General features: G+C 35.8%; 1 protein-coding gene across 2 annotated transcripts; it reads right to left on the bottom strand.

Annotated features, from left to right (window-relative positions):
• Window positions 1–69: 69 nt before the first annotated feature.
• Window positions 70–7,163, bottom strand: urp2 (urotensin II-related peptide). Of its 2 annotated transcripts, none has more exons than XM_051910306.1 (5): window positions 6,827–7,163; window positions 2,590–3,075; window positions 714–754; window positions 466–619; window positions 70–351 (listed from the first exon to the last, which is right to left on the bottom strand). In XM_051910306.1, the coding sequence occupies exons 1-5, from the start codon at window positions 6,939–6,941 to the stop codon at window positions 320–322; spliced, it is 828 nt and encodes a 275-aa protein (XP_051766266.1). In that variant the 5' UTR covers window positions 6,942–7,163; the 3' UTR covers window positions 70–319. The 2 variants fall into 2 exon arrangements, with proteins under 2 accessions (XP_051766266.1, XP_051766259.1); XM_051910299.1 differs by having other exon boundaries at window positions 73–351; window positions 466–622; window positions 6,827–7,145.
• Window positions 7,164–20,743: the final 13,580 nt, after the last annotated feature.

Here is a 20,743-nt window from a genome sequence, read left to right as displayed (position 1 = left end):
ACAAATCACATGACCACTGTCTTCAATGATCACCGAGAGAGATATCTGTAGAAAAATAAAGTTCTCTTTATTATCACAGTATTTTTGCATGCTTTGTCATTTTTATTGGAATTTTTATTGGTGTTGTTGATAGAAGGTTAACAGGATTTCGTGCACAAAATCAAGGGTACACACGTCACAGGGGTCAGAGCGGTCAGTCATGTTATTGATGGTCCATTGAGAAGAGTTTAAGCATCTATGTTTGAGAACAGGATTTGTTGCTTGGCATTTCAAAGGTTGGTGAAATGAGGGTGAAATCTGTCGCTCATCTAGGCGAAGCTCAGTTCTGAGAGCAGTACTTCCAGAAGCACACTGTTTTTTTGGAGAAAGATAAGCAGTAGTTAATGTATTGGTGTTTTTTTTTGTCTTTGTATCTATCATTGCACATGACATTTTGTTATCTAAAGCATTTGCTTTGCATCATACCTCTTTTGTTGGGTTTCTTAGCTGATGGAACAGACTTTTTAAAGGCTTTTCCATTGAGTTTGGGATCCATCTGGTCAGTGCTGGCCTTCGGTGAAATCCCACCGCTGTCTATAGTGGTCGCTGTGGTGGATTTCAGGTTTCCATCTGTCACTACCTGCTGGTTATAAAATATTATTTATAGCATAAAGCACAAATTGAACTTTAGTTTATATATGCTTATAATTGTTTTAGGAACTGACTGAGCATACCATTTTGTTCTTTTTCCCAGTACCTCGCCCATTGCTATTTCCTTCACAAAAAGAAAAAAGACAACAAAAGCCAATAATTTATATGTATGTTTTATATATATATATATATATATAGTGTGGTGACAATGAAACACGCAAAGTTTAGTGTCAATATTCCATAGTATTGCAGACATACGGCCTCAAAAGTAATTTTGGCATCATGCCTCAAATTCGTTGCTGTGGTATATGAAAATGTTGTTTGTCTATTAACAAAATATCCATAACTTTTGCTGGCATGGTCTGAAGATGATGCAATTCGATTTTGGTGAAAATCGGAGTAACGGTCTAGGAGGAGTTAGAAAAAATAGTTTTTTAAAGAAAATCAAAATGGTGGACAGAAAGTTTGGCTGACTATGGCAAAATTGGTATCTATGTTCTTGGCATGACCCAAGGAATTTATTAAGACCAGTTTCATTACAATAGGCTAATTTACTTTAAAAGTTATTAGCATTTTTGTAAATTTATTTTATATTATAACTTATTCTAACTTTTGACCACAAGGTGGTGCTGCACCAAAATATTTTGAGTGCCTTCAGGGCATGGTGCCGAAGAAACATACCGAGTTTCATAACATATGCCTATGCGTTCGTAAAATATAGCATTTTGTGACAAAATTCAAAATGGCCAATATGGGAAAATTGGATATCATTGGACTCGGCATGATGCCCCGAATCTAACGACAAACCGTTCATAGGTTATAAGCAAAAATAGCCATTTTTGCATCTCCGGACCAGTAGGTGGCACTGTGTCGAAACGCAGCATGTTACCTCAGGTCATGCTTGTGATGACATGGACCAAGTTTGGTCTGATTACGATAAACTGTTGAGGAGATACAGCCTTACGTCTATTTTTGCAAGCGCTACATAAAATTTGTTCATGCGTTTTTCGAAAACGGTTTGACAAATCGACTTGAATTTCATAACTGTTTGTCAGCATGGTCTGAAAATGATCTGGTTCAATTTTCAAGAAAATCGGAGTAACAGCCCATGAGGAGTTCGAAAAAGTAGGTTTTTCGGAAAAATCAAAATGGCGGAAAAATGATCATGATTGAAAATGACGTCAGATGGTGCGATCGAATCATCTTGAGCCAAGGAATCAGGGGAATATTTTCAGGATTCTTTGATTAATAGAAAGTTTAAAAGAACAGCATTTATTTGAAATAGAAATATTTTGTCACTTTTGATAAATTTAATGCATCCTTGCTAAATAAATGTATTGTCTTAAAGGATTAGTTCACTTTCAAATAAAAATTTCCTGATAATTTACTCACCCCCATGTCATCCACATGTCCATGCCTTGGACATTCCGGCAGTGTAAACGCTGCTAAGTGTATTACTGCCCTCCATAGGTCATATTTTGAACTATTGTTATATACTTGCACTAGCATATTGTATATGACAATTTAGTTCAAACTTTGACCTGTGGAGGGCAGTAATTCACTTAGCAGCGTCTACACTGCCGGAATTCTAATAGAGAAGAAGAAGAAGAAGAAGAAGAAGAGAGCTAGTTCAAGACGAGCATCTATGGTTAAAACGTATATAATTTTTAATTTTTTTTAGAAAATGACAGATCATTTTGCTAGATAAGACCCTTATTCCTCGCCTGGTATTGTCTAAAGCCCTTTGAAGCTGCACTGATTTTGACCTTCAACCGTTTGGGGCCAATTGAAGTCCACTATAAGGAGAAAAATCCTGGAATGTTTTCATCAAAAACCTTAATTTCTTTTCGACTTAACAAAGAAGGACATGGACATCTTGGATGACATGGGGGTGAGTAAATTATCAGGAAATTTTTATTTGAAAGTGAACTAATCCTTTAAAAATAAAATCAAACACACCTCTGGGTATGATGGTGATTCGATGCCTCAGTGTGCGGTTCATTAACTTGTGAAGCTCTTCAAGTGCACTCAACATCTTCACCAGCTCCTCTCGAGCCTCAGGATCACCCGTGACAGGATCAGGCTTGGATTGTTTGGCTGCTGTTGGAGTGTCATCGTGCTCGTTTGACCCAATCACCTCTGACAGCCTGAACAGTCTGTTCTTCTCCGTTTGCCGCTGGGAATCGGGGGAACTGGTTGTGCGGTCTGTCCTCAGAGATCCATCAATCTCCTCGTGTCCGTCAGAAAGGAGTGTTAGTGTCTTTAATAGATTATTGATACCTGTTTTGTCTCTGACATTTGGGCTACTTGTCGCTGTAATTATTTTGTCTAAAGCTCTCATCACTACAGTCTTTCCATCTCCGTCGGGAAATGTCGTCATTGGTCCGGTCCTCAGTAGCTTTGCTCTTGCTGTGTTTATTTCATCTGTGCCAGTTCTCCTTGGATCTGGAGGGAAATACAAACACTTTAAAGTCAGTATGAAATGAAGCTGAGATAGTCATTTCTTTCCTACACTGTTAACACCAAGTTGTTTACACCAAGAATGATAACTATAAAGATAACTATAATGATACTATTTGCATCCACACTAATGGAAGATAATGGTCTGTTTCTTTTTGGCTGTTCTTGAAAAAGCCACCACTGTTTGACAAGTCAAACCCCCTTTTCAAGGATACTTGAAAGAAAATGCAAATATGGAAAACAATTGGTCATACCCACGGAATAAATGTTGAGAAGTATTAACAATGAGATCATTATGCCAGGCTAACAAACAGTGTAACATAAAATTATCTCAGTATCCAGCACTAGTTTCAACAACATTGTCTTGCTTCCTTTGACGTTGCAGTGGAAAAGACTAGACGTTGTTTTTATTCCACTATATGGACTTTGTCAGCTAAATTAATTCATTAATTCACTAATTCACTGATCGATTACACTAGCTATTCACTCAAAACATCTCATGCTGAGGACATCTGCTGGTTAAAGCTGTGTAAATGCAACAAGAACAGCAAAAACATGTTGTACACACTTTGAAACCGCAGCGCGTGAGAATAAACAGACCGTTATCATTTGTTGGTGTGGACGCAAATATAGTTATCGTTATAGTTATTGTTCTCGGTGTAAATGGGCCTTTAGACTTCATAAAGATTCCAAAAGGGGTTTTCATATTAATGCCATTATAGAAGGGTAATTTTTGTTTTCCCAAAGAACCAGGCTTAAAAAGAACCATTTTTTTCTTAGTATGAAGAACGTTTTTATAATCTAAACATTTTGGTTCTATGGATGATAAAGGTTCTTCATGGAACCATTGATGCCAAAAAAGATCCTTTAATTTTAAAAGTGTATTGTTTCATATATCCGAGTGAAATGGCTTCTCTGACAAGAACAAATGTAGGGCGGGGCTTGATTTTGTCCACAGGCAACTGATTGGTGGTTTGCTATTGGTTTGCTATTGGTAGATCTCATGTGAGTGAGATGCCCTGCCCTCGCGCCAGTAAACACGTCATCAGAGAAGAGATGTCACTGCAAGAGCAGAGGGGAAGTTATTTTGATTAAAGATTACTGAAAAAAAAAAGAAAATGTTGTACACGGATAAATCATTAATAAATATTCTATAAAAAAAAAAAAAAAAAAGAATTGGAACATTGTTTTGTAGACTGTTTTAGTGCTCAGTGGAATGCAATTAAATTAGTTTCAGCTACAGAAAAGTGTTTGCATGTCTCTAAAATCCCAGTTTATGGTTGGTACCAGAATGATGCATCCTTCTGTTCTCTGAAAGGGTTTGTCTCATTTAGTGGCGTTCCGAATCTTGTTGACACGGAATTGTTCCCATACCCATAGAAACAAGTCAATGGGAAATGCCAGTGCTCTGAAACTCCCTGAGAACCTTGAAAAGAGAGACATTCCGAACATCAAACATCCCTTAAAAGGCCTTTTCTTGGCTTGGACAAACATACACGACATAACAGATGATAAATGCCTTTTGTCCGAGGAACTTTCTAACCCGTTCCTCATCATCATTCTGATGTTAGAGGTGGACGCTGACAAATCGCTTGTTCACAATCATGTACAAACACATGTGGAGCCTGCATCCATGTTGACAGAAGTCTTGGGGAAGACAGGGAGTTGCTTGGACGACCACTTCGGTGACGTCGTAGGCGGGTATTTTGGACATTTGTAAACTCTGAACTTGCCATCACTCCATTAAAAACACTTTGAAGGAGCTCTTGATAAAATAAGGTTGGTATTATCCCCTTAATTCATTGTTGCAATGAAAAAGTGCACTAGATTGCATTTGGTAATAAATTAGCATGACCTAAACCATAGTGATTCATTTTATCAGTGCATGCACTTACTGATTTATGAATACTTTTCATGCATGTGCATTGAGATTTATTGTTGCATGAAGATAAGGAGCACATCCAGGTCATGAAGACCATCAGAATTAACCTAAATGAGATCCGCTGAGACTTAATGACCTAGTTCAAGCATTGCATAACCCTACTTGAAACTCCTGAGCCAATTTTAGCATTAGGACGAGTCCAGATCCTGAATGTGGAACGACAGATTTAAGGTTTGCACACACTGGAAGTGCGGACAGCACAAGACCAACAGAGGACCACAAGAGCCGGCGCCACTGGACTAATTACCTTGGTCCAGCGCCATCTCTGAGTCTGTAGGCTTGACGACAGTGAAACTAACATCACAGGACAGAGAAATCACAGAGACCTCTTTACGGCAAGACACCACAGGTGAATAGGGTGGAAACTAATAGATATCACCATACGTTCCCCAGCTGATTAAATCACAGTTTTCTGAAATGTTATGTTTAAATATGCAAACGAAGAGTTATTTGATTAAATATGCACTAATTTGCATAAATGTCCAGAAGAGAAATCTGAACATTGGGTAAAACCAGGTTCAAATTTCATGCTTGATTTTGTTGACTTACTGGTGTTAAATGATTTTTGGATATCTGTTTTTATCACTCCATGAATCAGTCAACAGAAAGAATAAAATACATTGTCACAATGTTTTTGGGAATAAAAAGTATAAGTTAGAAGTATATATCAGGTGAATTATATATGAACAAACCTTTGGTGTGAGTAAAGCTGCTGAAGTGGAGGTTTCTGACTCAGCGCAGGAGAAAAAACTCACAGCTTTTAAAGATATTTATTGTAATTGAAACCTACAGATGCAAATAAATAAAGTGCAATAAAATACACACTTAACTGTCTGAGAAAAAAAGACATGTTATGGAAGACCAAAATCTCATAAATTGGGTTAAAAACAACCCAAGTTGTGTTAAATATGGTCAAACTCAGCGGTTGGGTTAAATGTTTGCCAAACCTGCTGGGCAGTTTTATTTAACTCAACTATTGTTTAATAATTACTATATGGCTGACTTAAAATGATTCCAAAGTATGTTGGAAATGAACATTCATTGCTTATTAATAAATGTTCACCTTTTGATTATTATTGTTGCCTCTAGTAATTATGTGTCTGATTTTTAATTTCCAACCTATTTTGGGTTCATTTTAAGCCAGACATATAGTCATTTTTAAACAATAGTTGAGTTAAATAAAATTACCCAGCACGTTGGGCAAACATTTAACCCAATCGCTGGGTTAAAACAACACAATTGCTGGGGTTGTCCATTTTCAACCCAACTTGGGTTGTTTTTAACCCAGCATTTTTTAGAGTGCAGTAATCGCTCATGTGAGTTTCCCAAGACATCTCAAAAATGTCACTAACTGTGCTAAGATGTGTATATGTAATCGAAAGTCAGAGAAGTCAAACATTTCTCATCAAATTCTCCCAAGATCAAATTTTCATTTTTTGCAGCTCTATATTTGTATGACAACTGTTGATTCCTTTGCTTCTGTTTTTATTTCTCCAAAGAGAAAAACAACTGAGACGAAGTTGATTCTTGAAACATTTATAATTCATTGAGACTTTTGAATTTGTTATGCTGAATGTTTGCAAGTTGGAACCATAAGGTTAGAAATCAGCGTTCCTGAAGCTCAAATACAGAGCATAACGCCAAGGTCAAGGGTTCATTTCCCAGGAAAGTAATGTGACACTGTAAAAGTAAAGCACTGCAAATAAATTTGACTTGAATTGAAATGCATGAAATAATCAAATGCATACACTGAATGCAATGGGAATGCCAAATGCTGGTTTTGACCCGTCTTACCTCCATCAGCAGGTTCTTCAAAAGCATCTGGTTCTCCAGGCATCAACGGAGCAGCCGAAGCGACGGTCAGCAGGGCGACTGTGGTCAATACTTTCAACATGTCCACCTTATACATCTCAGTGACCTGAAGGTGAGACGGTCCAGCTATGAATGAATGCAAACGCGTTAAGATCTCTCTGTCTGTGTTTGGGTGAATTCATACACCTGCCACACTCTTTTACACTGATGCGCCTCTAAGATGAGAAGGCTTGTCAAGTGTGTTGTACTTTACAGTATTTTACGCCGCGCTTCCTCTGCCGTCACGCCACATCCACAGGGCCTTTTTATACGAGACACCGTCCAATCAGGCTGCGCATCCCTCCCCGCCACGTCCAGGCGTTGTGTGACATTTGGGGCTGTGTTTGGTGTCGGGGTCCTCCATTGTGAAGGTGGCGGCAGGCAGTGGGCCCTTCTGCGTCAGAGGCCCTTTTCACTCCGGCTCCTGTGCAAACACATTAAGAAGTGCCTTATCACTGCTTACACAGCAGCGCACCCAATGACTTTGTCCACTCCTCAACGGGGTCAAAAGGGCCATCCCGAATCTGGACCACGTTTGATGTGTGCGCCAATGCAAATAACCTTCATGCATATGAGGAGAAATTAGCATAAGCTGAAGTGCGTTTGATGACGATGATGCATTGGTGCATTTAAACTCATTATAAACTAGTCATATATTTATAAAAAAATATTGAATGTGATTATGGTGGATTTTTTAATATAGGAGTATGTTTAGTTAATAGTTCTACACTCTAAAAAAGAAAAAAATGTACACAGCAAAATACCGTTTTCCATTGAAACAGTAATATACCATAAAAACAATGCATTCTGGGTAATATTTGTCATTTTCGAGAAAGTAGGCTATAGGTTACTTTCTCGAAAACGACAAATTATATTACCCAGAATGCAATGTTTTTACGGTATATTACTGTTTCAATGGAAAACGATATGTAACTGTGTAAATTTGCTTAGTTTTTTACAGTTATTTAAAATATTTATAAATAACTTATTTATGACATCATAATGAAATCTGTATTAGTTTTCTCTCTTGACACTAGATCAGTCACATGTATATAAAAATAATTTCAATTAAACAGCATAATTTACCTGTGTCTGTGAGTTTTGATGTCGTCGCACCACTTATTTACAGTAACTCAGTGTTATTTTAGTATATTAGAATATTATATTATTTATTAATATTTTCAAATTAACTTTTAATTTTATATTTTTATTTTAATTTTACTTAATTTTTTAGTGATTTTATGTGCTTGTGTCATTTTTATAAGTTGATGTTTTTTAAATAAATATATATAATAAAGAATAATTAATAATACTAAATAAAATAATAAATATAGAGCTTTAATACATCAGTACATATTTCAGTTTTAGTTATTTTAGCATTTAAACTTATATTATTTCAGTTGCCAAGGCCACATTTCAAATTTTCATTTAAGTTGTTGAAGTTTTTCATCTAGTATTTATTTTTTTTATTTTCGCTTTATTTCAATTAATGAAAATTCATTTTAATAGTTGTAGTTAACAATATATATAGGCCTAGAATATATATTACACTCTAATGAGTTAATTTGTGATTATATATATATATATATAACAACCCAAATTAACTCATTAGGGTGTTCTTTATATTCTATATATATCACAGGCAGTTGCTAGGCTGTTCTGGGTGGTTGCTAGGGTGTTGCTAGGCAGTTGCTAAGGTGTTCTGGGTGGTTTCTAGCCCAAGTGAAAAGAGTGAACCCTCAAATAAATATAATTATGAAATGAAATTATGATCTCTACATTTTACATTTTTTCCCATTTTATAGCCCGCCTCAAGAAGACACATGCTTAGAGAAATCATTCATATCTAGAATATGAGCAATATGAGCAACAGTGCCATCTCTAATAAAGCAAATCACTCGCAAATAATAAAATCTGTAACGTTTGCTCTGGAAAGTTTAGTGTGTTCCTGCTGGAAGTTAATGACACAGGAAGTGCCGGTTTCTGTTTGCTTTGAGCCGTGATGTCAGGAGAGCGGGACGGGGAATGCGCTCAGAACAGACGGACGGGACTCAATGGAGGTTGCTGGGAAGGGAGAAGCTAACCTGAGAGCATCCAGTGATTCATTACCCTTCTCAGCCTGAATACAGTCACCACTTCTGTGAAGAGAGTCTCTGAGTGAGATTCAAAACTTCAAAACATCTCGAGACTGTCTGCACTCCTCTCTTTTGAAAGTAAATGTTTCCCTGCTGCGGCCAAGAAAGTAGCCTTTTCTTGTTTGTTTGGAAACCAGTGTTGGAGTCAAGACAGGAACAAAACCCACGACTCTGTCAGAACAAGAACCAGGCCGCCCGTGTCAGTGACCTTTATTTTATTTTTTTTGCAGCGTTCATGTTCCTTCCTGAGAGCAACAGAATTCTTATTTTGTGACATAAAAACAAAAATGTTTCATTATATTATAGCAGATTTTTAACCTAGAGCCTGATTTTTTCAGATGGCTTTTAAATATATATTTTGTCCTGTCAGCTCATGATTGACACTAGGTTTGTTTTTTTTGCTGAGATCCTTCACTAGAGGGCAGTGTTGGATTTCATTTAGCATGTCCTGAATCTGATGCCAATTTCAGAGATAGAAACAAGATGATCTGTTTAATCTTAATCATAAATGTATGTTTTTTCCCGCAGTATTTTAGACTGAAAACACATCTGTTTACCTGAGCATTCATATTGTGCTGCAATTTACCTGCATTATTTTAATTCAGTGTCATTATTCTACTTTTTTCTCTTACTTTCTTTATTTTAATTTTAGTCCATTTTAAAATACCCTCTATGACTTTCATTTATTTATTTGTCTTTTGTTCTTTTAAGTCCATTTTATATTCAGTCACAATCTTAAAATTTTGTAAATTTGACCTTTAACCTTTATATGTACACTATTTAACACTATTTGTACACTCTAAAAGTTTGGGGTCCGTAGTTTTTTTTTTTTCTTCTTTTAAAAGTATATAAGTATAAAAAATTATACTTTTATTCAGCAAGGACAAATTAAATTGATCAAAAGTGACATTTATAATGTTACAAAAGATTCTATTTCAAATAAATGCTGTTTTTTTTTATTTATTATTATATTCAACAAAGAATACTGAAAAATATAGCACAACTGTTTTAAACATTGATAATAATCATAAATGTTTCTTGAGCATCAAATCATCATATTAGAATGATTTCTGAAGGATCATGTGACACTGAAGACTGGAGTAATGATGCTGAAAATTCAGCTTTGATCACTGGATATAAATTACATTTTACTATATATTCACATAGAAAACAGATATTTTAAATCGTAATAATATTTTACTATTTTTACTGTATTTTTGATCAAATAAATGCAGCCTTGGTGAGCATCAGAGACTTAAAACATCAACAAACTTTTGAACATTACATGTAAATATCACATTCTTGAATCACTGAGAAATGAATTGGACAATATCACTATATCTGAATATGAAATATTCCCATTGAAACTTTAGTAACAAGCACACAGAGTCTGTCCAGAAATGCAAGAATACAGATTTTAGCATCTAAATCACAGGATGAAGAGGAGGGAAGTGTGAGCAGCGGGGAGATAAAGACGAGTGTGAGGCTGGACAGAGGAGGGAAGGGAAGGTCAGGCCGCAGAAAAGAGCGATTTGTTTTCAGTGAAACTCGAGCGCTCACCCCCACTTACCGCCGGCGCAGCTACAGCGGAATCAATTACCACTTGTCAGGATGAAACCAAAGCCATGCAACACAATAAGGGCACGACCTAAGAATTTCTGTGTGAGCTGCCGTGTGTGTGTGTGTGTGATTCTGTTGGTGACTTTTATTTGTTTGTTTGTTTGTACAGAGCAAGGCCCAGGCCCAAATATCAATATAAATTAGTTTTATTTTTAATATTCATTCATTATGGCTTTTTTCCCCCTATTTTTATAGGTCCTTGCTGTATAAATAAAAAGGATTTGGGGCATAGTACTATGGAAGTACTATGTAAATAACATGAAAATGTTAATCATTCAGCACCGTAAAAAAAAAAAAAAATTGTTTGTTTTTACTAAATAAAACTGGCAGCTGCGTTTGCCAGAATGATTCTGTAATAAATACAGTAAAAATATTAACAGAACCAGTAAATTTTACAATATAAAACTGCATGTAATTTAGGGGGGGAAATTTACATTCTAAACTCAGCCTTTTTTGCTGAATTTACAAAGAGAAAAGACATACGATGAATCAAAGTTCATCACAAGCAGCTTTTACACAAGCGGAGGGAAATATTAATATACGGAAGGTACAGTGTCATACACACAAATACAAACACCAACATGGTAACACACAACACTAAAATAATCCAACAAACATTCAACAAACAACATAAGATGGATCATAAAACCCTGATGTGCATGAAGAAACATAATTATTACAATTATAAACCATCAAATGAAGCGTCACGCAGGGAATTCTGTCAGTTTACAGATTTTTACTGTAAATAAGAAAATTTGTATTTTTTACTACCAAAAATGGTACATTTAACATTATTTTACTGTAAAATCACTCAAATTGTAGGTTAGATGTACAGTATTCAATCATTTTTTACAGTGTCAAAGTATCACAGCTAACAAAATATGTTCTAAGAACATTTCACTAAGGTTGCCAGTAAAATGTTATTTCTGAATGTTCTTGGAATGTTTAAAACATCAATTTTTAAAATGTTTAAGGAAATGTTAAGGGAACATTCCATTTTGTCTTTTTGCAAACATTGTGGAACGTTACTTTTAAATGTTCTCTGAACATTCTGAAACAGTAGTAACATTTAAAAAATGTCAGACAAACATTCAAACTAAGACGTTTCAGATAAAACATTCCGTGAATGATGTATAAATAGCATTATTTGTGCTAATGTATTGAGAACATTATTAAAGACCAGATAACTTTGAACGTTCTATTAAAGTTCCTGGAAGAACGTTTGTTCAACTTTGACAGAATGTTCCCATCTGATATACTATCAAGTAGTACTGGCTCTAAAATCCACATTCTGCACATTAACTGAATTCTATTTTAATGTGGCATATTGTCTATCAACTGTCATTAAACGAATCAACTATTATTTGCCGAAAGAAATGTTTATTGTTAATTATCATTATTGATAAATATAATATTTTATTAAACATAGGTGTATTTTAACAAATTGCCATTTGCTGCTGTTTGCGAAAAGTGACATGTTATGGTGATTTTAGCACAGTTAGGCTTTACCATATTATCTACTTAATTTTTTATGGACTACTTTTTCTACAGACATAAACCCATTTTTTCTGGTTGTTTCTGGTGTGTTGAATCTGTAGTGTGTGAATGAGTGTGTGTGTGTGTTGCTGTCTGCTGTCACTCTACACCTCACGGACGCTGTGGCTCACCAGAGGCCAGTGTGGTTCAGGGAAGGTTTGGAAACGTCTGAAACCTCTAACCACAGGAGCAGGCCGGCCACCCAAGCCGACAGACTGTGGGCGAGAGCCAATATCTGCTGCATGTGACGGTGCCACCCGCCGCTGTGCCACAGACGGGCCCGAAGACACTCACCGCAAACATCATTGAGTTACAGCAGACAGACCGCTGGAGGTGATGGAAGAAACACGCCACTGTTAAATAGCAATACATTCTCTGTGTGCTTTTAGGTGTATTGATATATGTATTTGTATGGATGCTTTGCCAATATTGTGTGTAAAATCATCCTGCCAAAAACAACAAATCATTTTTTTTTTTTTTTTATGGTTTAAAACAATTATTTAGATAATATTACTCACATTAGGCTACTTCATTTTTACTATAATACTATCTTATTTTATTTTTTTACTTCATACATGAATTAATGTTTATGCATTAACTTAAATCCCCTCAATGTTTTTAAAAATACTCCACACAAAACTGGTTTGCATGATAATTCCTTTATTTTTGATTATATTTTACAGTATAGAATATTTTATATTGTTTTTTTTTAATACATATTGCCTACATTTAAGCTTGTTTAACAAATATTATAAGTAAAAATTAAACATTTAGAAGTAATTCAAGTGTAATGGACCAGTCTCTGTTGTCCTGTTTCCACCGTAACGGCACTGGATCTCGTGCCGGAGATGACTCACGCTCGGCGGGGGAACTGATAACTTCAGACCGCTGTAATGCGTTTCACTCATGGCTGAAAATTGCTGTGACTGACTCCATAACTTGTCCATAAATAATCAGTGTTCTGAGAACATATTTTAACATCCTAAGTATTTATATTTTGTATCTTTTTGAATAAAATCATAACATTTTATGCGAGGCATCAGGCATTTCCATCATGCGAAAAGACAGACGCGACACTCGTTTAGGTGACTCACATCAGGCCCCTGTATGTTGCTTTGCATAAAATTAAATGATATACAGAACAATGACAAATTTTTAGATAAAATAAAATACACAAACCTGTATTTTACCAAAGACATGCACCAATTTGACGGAGCTGCACTGCTCTCTCCTGAAGAGGGCGCAAAAAGCCCCCAATAAATAACTCAAACACTGGGTTATTACTTCTGACCCAGGATCTGGTAAACACGAAAACTACCCAAACACTGGGTTGTTATGTCTGACCCAGGATCTGGGTAACACAAAAACTACCCAAACACTGGGTTATTACGTCTGACCCAGGATCTGGGTACACGAAAACTACCCAAACACTGGGTTGTTACGTCTGACCCAGGAGCTGGGTAACACAAAAACTACCCAAACACTGGGTTATTACGTCTGACCCAGGATCTGGGTACACGAAAACTACCCAAACACTGGGTTGTTACGTCTGACCCAGGACCTGGGTAACACAAAAACTACCCAAACACTGGGTTGTTACGCCTGACCCAGGAGCTGGGTAACATAAAAACTACCCAAACACTGGGTTATTACGTCTGACCCAGGATCTGGGTAACACAAAAACTACCCAAACACTGGACTGTTATGTCTGACCCAGGAGCTGGGTAACACAAAAACTACCCAAACACTGGGTTGTTACGCCTGACCCAGGAGCTGGGTAACATAAAAACTACCCAAACACTGGGTTGTTACGCCTGACCCAGGAGCTGGGTAACATAAAAACTACCCAAACACTGGGTTGTTACGCCTGACCCAGGAGCTGGGTAACATAAAAACTACCCAAACATTGGGTTGTTACGTCTGACCCAGGATCTGGGTAACACAAAAACTACCCAAACACTGGACTGTTATGTCTGACCCAGGAGCTGGGTAACACAAAAACTACCCAAACACTGGGTTGTTACGCCTGACCCAGGAGCTGGGTAACATAAAAACTACCCAAACACTGGGTTGTTACGCCTGACCCAGGAGCTGGGTAACATAAAAACTACCCAAACACTGGGTTGTTACGCCTGACCCAGGAGCTGGGTAACATAAAAACTACCCAAACACTGGGTTGTTACGCCTGACCCAGGAGCTGGGTAACATAAAAACTACCCAAACATTGGGTTGTTACGTCTGACCTAGGAGCTGGGTAACACGAAAACAACCCAAACACTGGATAAATAAAATTACAACATATAAATCACGTGGTACAACTTGCCCTGATCCGACACTCTTGTCTTCACAAATTGTTCTGAATTAAAACAGTTTTGAACTATGATCTTTGTGTAATTGGACTAAACCTTATAGTTACTGAGATTGAGACATCTAGAACTGGTCACTCCTTTATAACTCAGAATGACAGCTTGATCTACAGTATTACAACACTATATAAATATCACAGAGACCACAATGTGACAGACACGAGTCTTTCGACTGAAGCGTGACAGCTCAGAGAAGAACGGTAACAGATAGGAAGAGAAATGAAAGGCAAGAGCAGGATGAGTAACGGCGAAGAACGGTTTCCATGGGCTGAGAGCGTGTGGAAGTGTCCTGAAGGAAATTGAGGCTGACGCTGCGACTGATTGGTTACTATTAGGAGACACTAATGGGTGTGACATTGATAAGGACCGTAACCCGATCGCATGTTTTTTAGTGCTAACTTCTGCACTCCCGTCCAGCCATCAATCATTACTGCACGTCGAGCGAACTCCCTCGGCTCGCTAAATATTTAATCAGCTTTAAAAAAGATTACGGGCCAAAAAGGAGAGAAAATGATCACGCCCTTTCCCTTTTCTCCCTCGAAGTCTTGTGCTCTTTTCAGTGTCTGTTTGTAATTCTGACAAAAAAAGTACAGTGTTGGAAAAAAATTTGCAAAAATTATATCTTTAGGGGCACAACAGCTATTAGTTTGTATTAATATTAATTATAGTATTAATAACAGCTACACTGTTAAAAATTATTTTCATGATTTGTTATCACAACATTTTTTCTTGTCAAATCAACTTAGATAATTAATGTGGTTGAGATAACATAATATTTTGAGTTTCTGTTGATTAAATCAATCGCCTTCATTGTATTAACTCAAATTTTTAATTTCAATGAACTCAAAATTTTAAGGCAACCAGGTAACTTACTTTTTTAAGTGTGTTTTTGCCATTTACATTAGTTTTTGTTTTTTAATGTTGTTTTATGTCTATAGTTTTCATTATTTGTATTTCAGTTTTATTTTCAGTTTTTAGATCAACTTAAAACTACATGAAAATGAGAAATGTTGAGAAACATTTTTTATATTTTCTTTCTTTCTTTCTTTTAACCCATAAATGTTAGTTTTGTTGGTATAAATAATGTATTTAGGTAGATTTAGTGATACTAAATAACTAGTTTTTATCATAATATTATAGTTTTTATAGAATTATTAGTTTTTATTTTTCTATTTATTTTAATTTTAATTAAAGGTTTAGTAATTTTGTTGTGCGTTTTTGTCATGGGTCAATGACGTGACGGCTCATTTTTTTGTCCAAAGGCCTTAATAATAATAAAAAACAAAGATATGACATCCAAAGTATGTAAGGTAGTACAACTGGATTTCTTTTATTAAATTCAAAAGATTTTAATTATATTTTCCTACATATAAAGTATTTTAAAGATTTTGAATTGTCAAAAGGTCATTCGGTTTAACCGTCCAAAGGCCAATACGGCCATTTCATTTGTGATTAAAATATCTTAAAATGTAATAAGTGTATATATTTTTTATTCTGGAATTATTTTATAACATCATATATCAACATAATGCAAAGTGGTATTAAAATTATGTGTAGAAGTCATTGCTTTGTTATGAGAAAGAATGTCCGGAAAAATGAATTTCATTGATGTCATTTGGAGTAACCAATAAAAAGGGACCATTTTAGATCAAGTCAAGCGTCAATGTCATGTAACAGGATGTGACATCATTCAGACACCTGCAAAGGACCACATGGTCATAAAGCAAAGTAACTAACTCTCTCTTAACTATTTGAAAAATTCATGTTTTCACTTGCTCATACGCATGTCCCGAAACATCAGGTCATTCGGTACAACCGCTATAAAACATGGAAAATGTTGAAATATTTTAAAAACTTGTACTAAATATAAAATGTTTGATTGTCCTTTTGCTAGCTAGCTAGATATCAGCCTGTTAGCATTGTTTGAAAATATGGTCATTCGGTAAAACCAAAATTTTGGTTTAACCGAATGACTTTTTGGGTGACAAATTTTGTCCATCTTGCAAAAAATGACAAAAGCAGTGTTAATTGATTATAAAAACCACAATCTCATTGTTAACACTTAATAAAACTTAAATAAAAAATTAATTATATCTCCATTATGTTTTTGCTTTTTACACTTTTGAAAACCTTATTCGTCAATGACCCATTTAATGCACATGGCAGGCACTTTGAAGTGACTTACAGTGCATGTATACCCTTTATTTGGGAATAGAGCCCATGCTACTGTAGCTTGGCATTGCTTGTCTCAAAGAATATTATTATAATACCATGCTATAATGTCCAAAAAACATTGGTAGCTTTGGTGTTTTTTTGTTACTTTCCCCCACAAATGTTTGACTGACTTCCTCCGAAACGGATGTAGTAGTTTAGTGCATAATATTTAATCCTATCCACACATGTTCAGCGCACACAGCTGTCATCGGCCCTCCATCCCAGGCCAGTGACACATTCCCAAAGTCACCGGACACCTGAGCCCGTGCTGCTTCCACCAGAGCCGTAATTAAAGTATACGTTACTGCATACAGCACGGTGTCCGGTGACCAGAGCAGAGATCCGATACCTGAGGCTCTGGTTCTACAGCACCGGCTCCCCATTAGCAGGTATGAATTATACATTCAGTACCATGGTACTTATAGCGCAGAGAGAGGGAGGGAAAGCGAGAAGGACAACAAGAGAGGAACAAGTGATAAAAGAGAGTGAATGATCAGAGAGAGACAGGTGGACATTGAGAGAGAGAGAGAGAGAGAGAGAGAGAGAGAGAGAGAGAGAGAGAGAGAGGGACATTAACCTTGACTCAAAGTGCATGATGTCATAATGATGCATTTTAGAGTAGCATCATTTAAATTCCTCTATCAAAACTGTGTGTGTTTTGCTATTATTTCCCACATCTTTTGACCAATTAATTTACATGAATTGGTCATAATAATTTTTATAGAAATCATTTTATAAAGATTGCACTCACAAAGAGCTCCATCTAGTTGATTAAATCTAAGAGCTCATAAATAAAATTATGCTTTGATTTTTTTTTTTTTTTTTTTTTTGATTTCTGTGACTTTTAAAGATTTTAAATTTCCTTTTTTAGGTCTGGAAATCACAAAAGTCACAATCAAAATACTATTACAATTTAAAATAAGTGTTTTCTGCATGTGAATATATTTTAAAATGTAATTTATTCCTGTGATCAAAACAGAATTTTCAGTAGAAATCACTCCAGTCATCAGCGTCACATTTTCTTAATTTTTAAAAAATATATATTTTATTAATTTCCGTGACTTTTATTTCCTTTTTTGAGATCTTTAAAACGTACAGACAGAGTATACTACAGATAATAATAGTTTAAATCATGTATATTATGCATACAAGAAGCGTTTCAACAGTATTTTCAAACATTTTTGTCCGTTTAGGTTTTCCTGGCGCCAAATCGACGCCGCCGAACAGACGTTAGCTTGCGTCAGGAAGTAACCATAACAACAGCAAGCAGCTCGAGCGTTTCCCGTTACAGGCGACGATTGACAGTCGACAAAACATAGGTATTGTTAATTACGTTATTGTAGATTTATATAATTTAAATTATTGTTATTATTTTTTTTGTTTAAATCGTTTGAGAGGTTCGGCTAACGTTGATAGGGCTAGATTAAGTCAAATTGTGTTTGCGCGAGACGAACTTCAACAGACTGCGCCTCAGATATACAAAATACTGACTGCAAAACCTAACCACACTCTATCTATACAATTCGCATGCTTTTTACGAAAGAAAAAAACTGACCCACCACAATCAGCGGATGATTTTATCGCCCCTCACAGGGAAGAAATTAGCTGAAGAAACCCAACCCGATCTCACAGGAAAACGTAACTATTTTACGAGGTGGCGAATGGCTATTTCGTATGAATTCGTACGATTTGAATCTTACGAAAACGTACTATTTTACGTAACTACGTACGGCCACCCCTAACTCCGCCCCTAAACTTACCCGTCGCTGGGATTTATGGTACGAACTACGAAAACGTACGAGTGAGATCGTACGAATTCGTACGAATTATAGAAACCAATTAGGTTTTTCCTGAAATTCATTAGGAGAAATAAACAGACCAAGTTAGATGTTTACATTTTCTGAAGAAAAAGATGGAAAAAGTCGGTCTGAGTATTTTTGCAGTTGGATGTTCAGACTTTGGTATCTGTTGTGTGCAAGAGAAACAGCTGAGATTTTAAAGAGATCTCATTTGTGATTTCTCTGTCCTATGCCTTTGGTTCAGGGGTCAGTGGGTTGGTCACTCAGGCCGCGCGAGTCAAACTCCGGGGTGGGTTTTGACAGTGACAGCCGATACACTTCATCTGTGATTACAGGACTTTTCCATCTCATGGAACTGCTGCAACTCCCACAATATTGATCCTCTAATAAAAGTCAACATGGAGAAGCAGAAAGATGCAGAATGAAATTACTGCCATCTCTTTCTTACCTTCTCTCTCTCTGTCTTTCAGCTAGTTCCTTGGCTCCTCCTCCATTTCTCTGGGTTGGCACAGAGGATGAGATCCGGCTTTGACAGATGGGGCGACTGGGACAGAAGTGAAGTAGATGAAGACAGATTCTGACGTCTTTTTTCTGGGTGAGGAGATGCTGAAGGAACGGCAAAAGTATTGCTGCACAAGTGTCTGAAAGAATGCAATGATATTATTTATATATATTTCTTGTCATTACCATCATCATATCTTAAAATATTGAATAAAATTTTACACTCAAAAAGGGTAAAGATGTAATAATTTTAGTTTTAATTAATAATCAAGAAAGAAAGATTGTTGTAGTTACAGCATCTACCAGCAGGGGCTAACTGTGCAGCCAAACCTTGAGGAAGACATTATCCTCCAGGAAGTGACATCATTTTAGAGAGAAAACAGACAGCACAAATAATAGTAAGTATTACCAATGTGTTTGATGGATTCTGTGATGTTTTGTGGTGTTGTGAGTTAGTTTGTCTCTGTAAAACATTGACCCACATCAGTTAGATAAAATTAACATTTCAAAATCTTCATGTTGACAGCCTTATGTAAACTAGCTGTCAATCCTTCACTGTGGAATCACTTTATTTCTATCATAATCTCTTGCACTTGTGTAATCAATAATCAGTATTTAATAAATAAAGTAAAAAGTATTTGAATCATGAATATCATGCATTTTTATTGGAATTCTACCATTTCTCATTTGATGTGTCATGAAAAGGTCCAATTATCTAATATTTTTATGAGACTTACTGACACTAGACACATACAATGATCTAATTCCACATTTTTAAAATTTCTGATGTTAAATGCACTTTGAAGTCTAAAAGTTAAAGATGGTTTTACTGTCCTGAGAATTTAATGAAGAAAACATTTTTTAGTTGTTTTCAAGCCATGAAGGGTCTACGGAAGCTTGTTTCTGCCACTAAATAAAAAAATTAAAAAGGTAATTGCGACTTTTTTCTCACAATTTTTATCACGCAATTCTGACTTTTTTTTCCTCAGAATTGCAAGATATAAACTCGCAATTGCATCTTCTAAAGTCGCAATTCTGACTTTTTCTACAGAATTGCGAGATATAAACTTGCAATTCTGAGAAAAAATGTCTTTTTTCCCTCACAATTGGACATTCTGACTTTATAACTCGCAATTGAGTTTATATCTCACAATTGCGAGAAAAAAGCCAGAATTCTGAGAAAAGTCGCAATTACCTTTTTTATTTTTTATTTCATGGCAGAAACAGGCTTCCATAAGGGTCTGTTGGTGATATAATTCCCTGCTTTATAGTTTTCTTGTTACATGACAACAAAATGTCGTCATGCATATTGGTTGTATTGACTTAAGTGAACTTGGCAGGCAAAAGGTTTTCAAATATTAATTATTCAAAATATTAATATATTCCATATATTTATGTATATGAGATAGATCGTTTTGCCTTTAAACCTGACAAAACATATCTTTAAAACATGTTCATCATAGAATATGGGAATTCAAATCATTGTATGTTTTTGGTGTCTTTTTAATGTTTTTGCAATAAATTAGTATATTTTTATGACGTCATTGGCTCTTGAACTCCTGTTGACTTAATAAGGTTATAGGCAACAAACTTCAGTATTCTGTAAAACAGGCTGCATCACTTCCGGTTCAGGTCTTTAGTATGTGCTTAGTTAAGGTAAATATAAAGCCATTTTACTCAAGATACCTT

The sequence above is a fragment of the Ctenopharyngodon idella genome, chromosome 1, assembly GCF_019924925.1.
Source record: "Ctenopharyngodon idella isolate HZGC_01 chromosome 1, HZGC01, whole genome shotgun sequence".
In the NCBI taxonomy this organism is placed as follows: Eukaryota; Metazoa; Chordata; class Actinopteri; order Cypriniformes; family Xenocyprididae; genus Ctenopharyngodon; species Ctenopharyngodon idella.
Note: the sequence above shows the minus strand (reverse complement) of the source record. Positions and strands in the feature narration are given on the sequence as shown.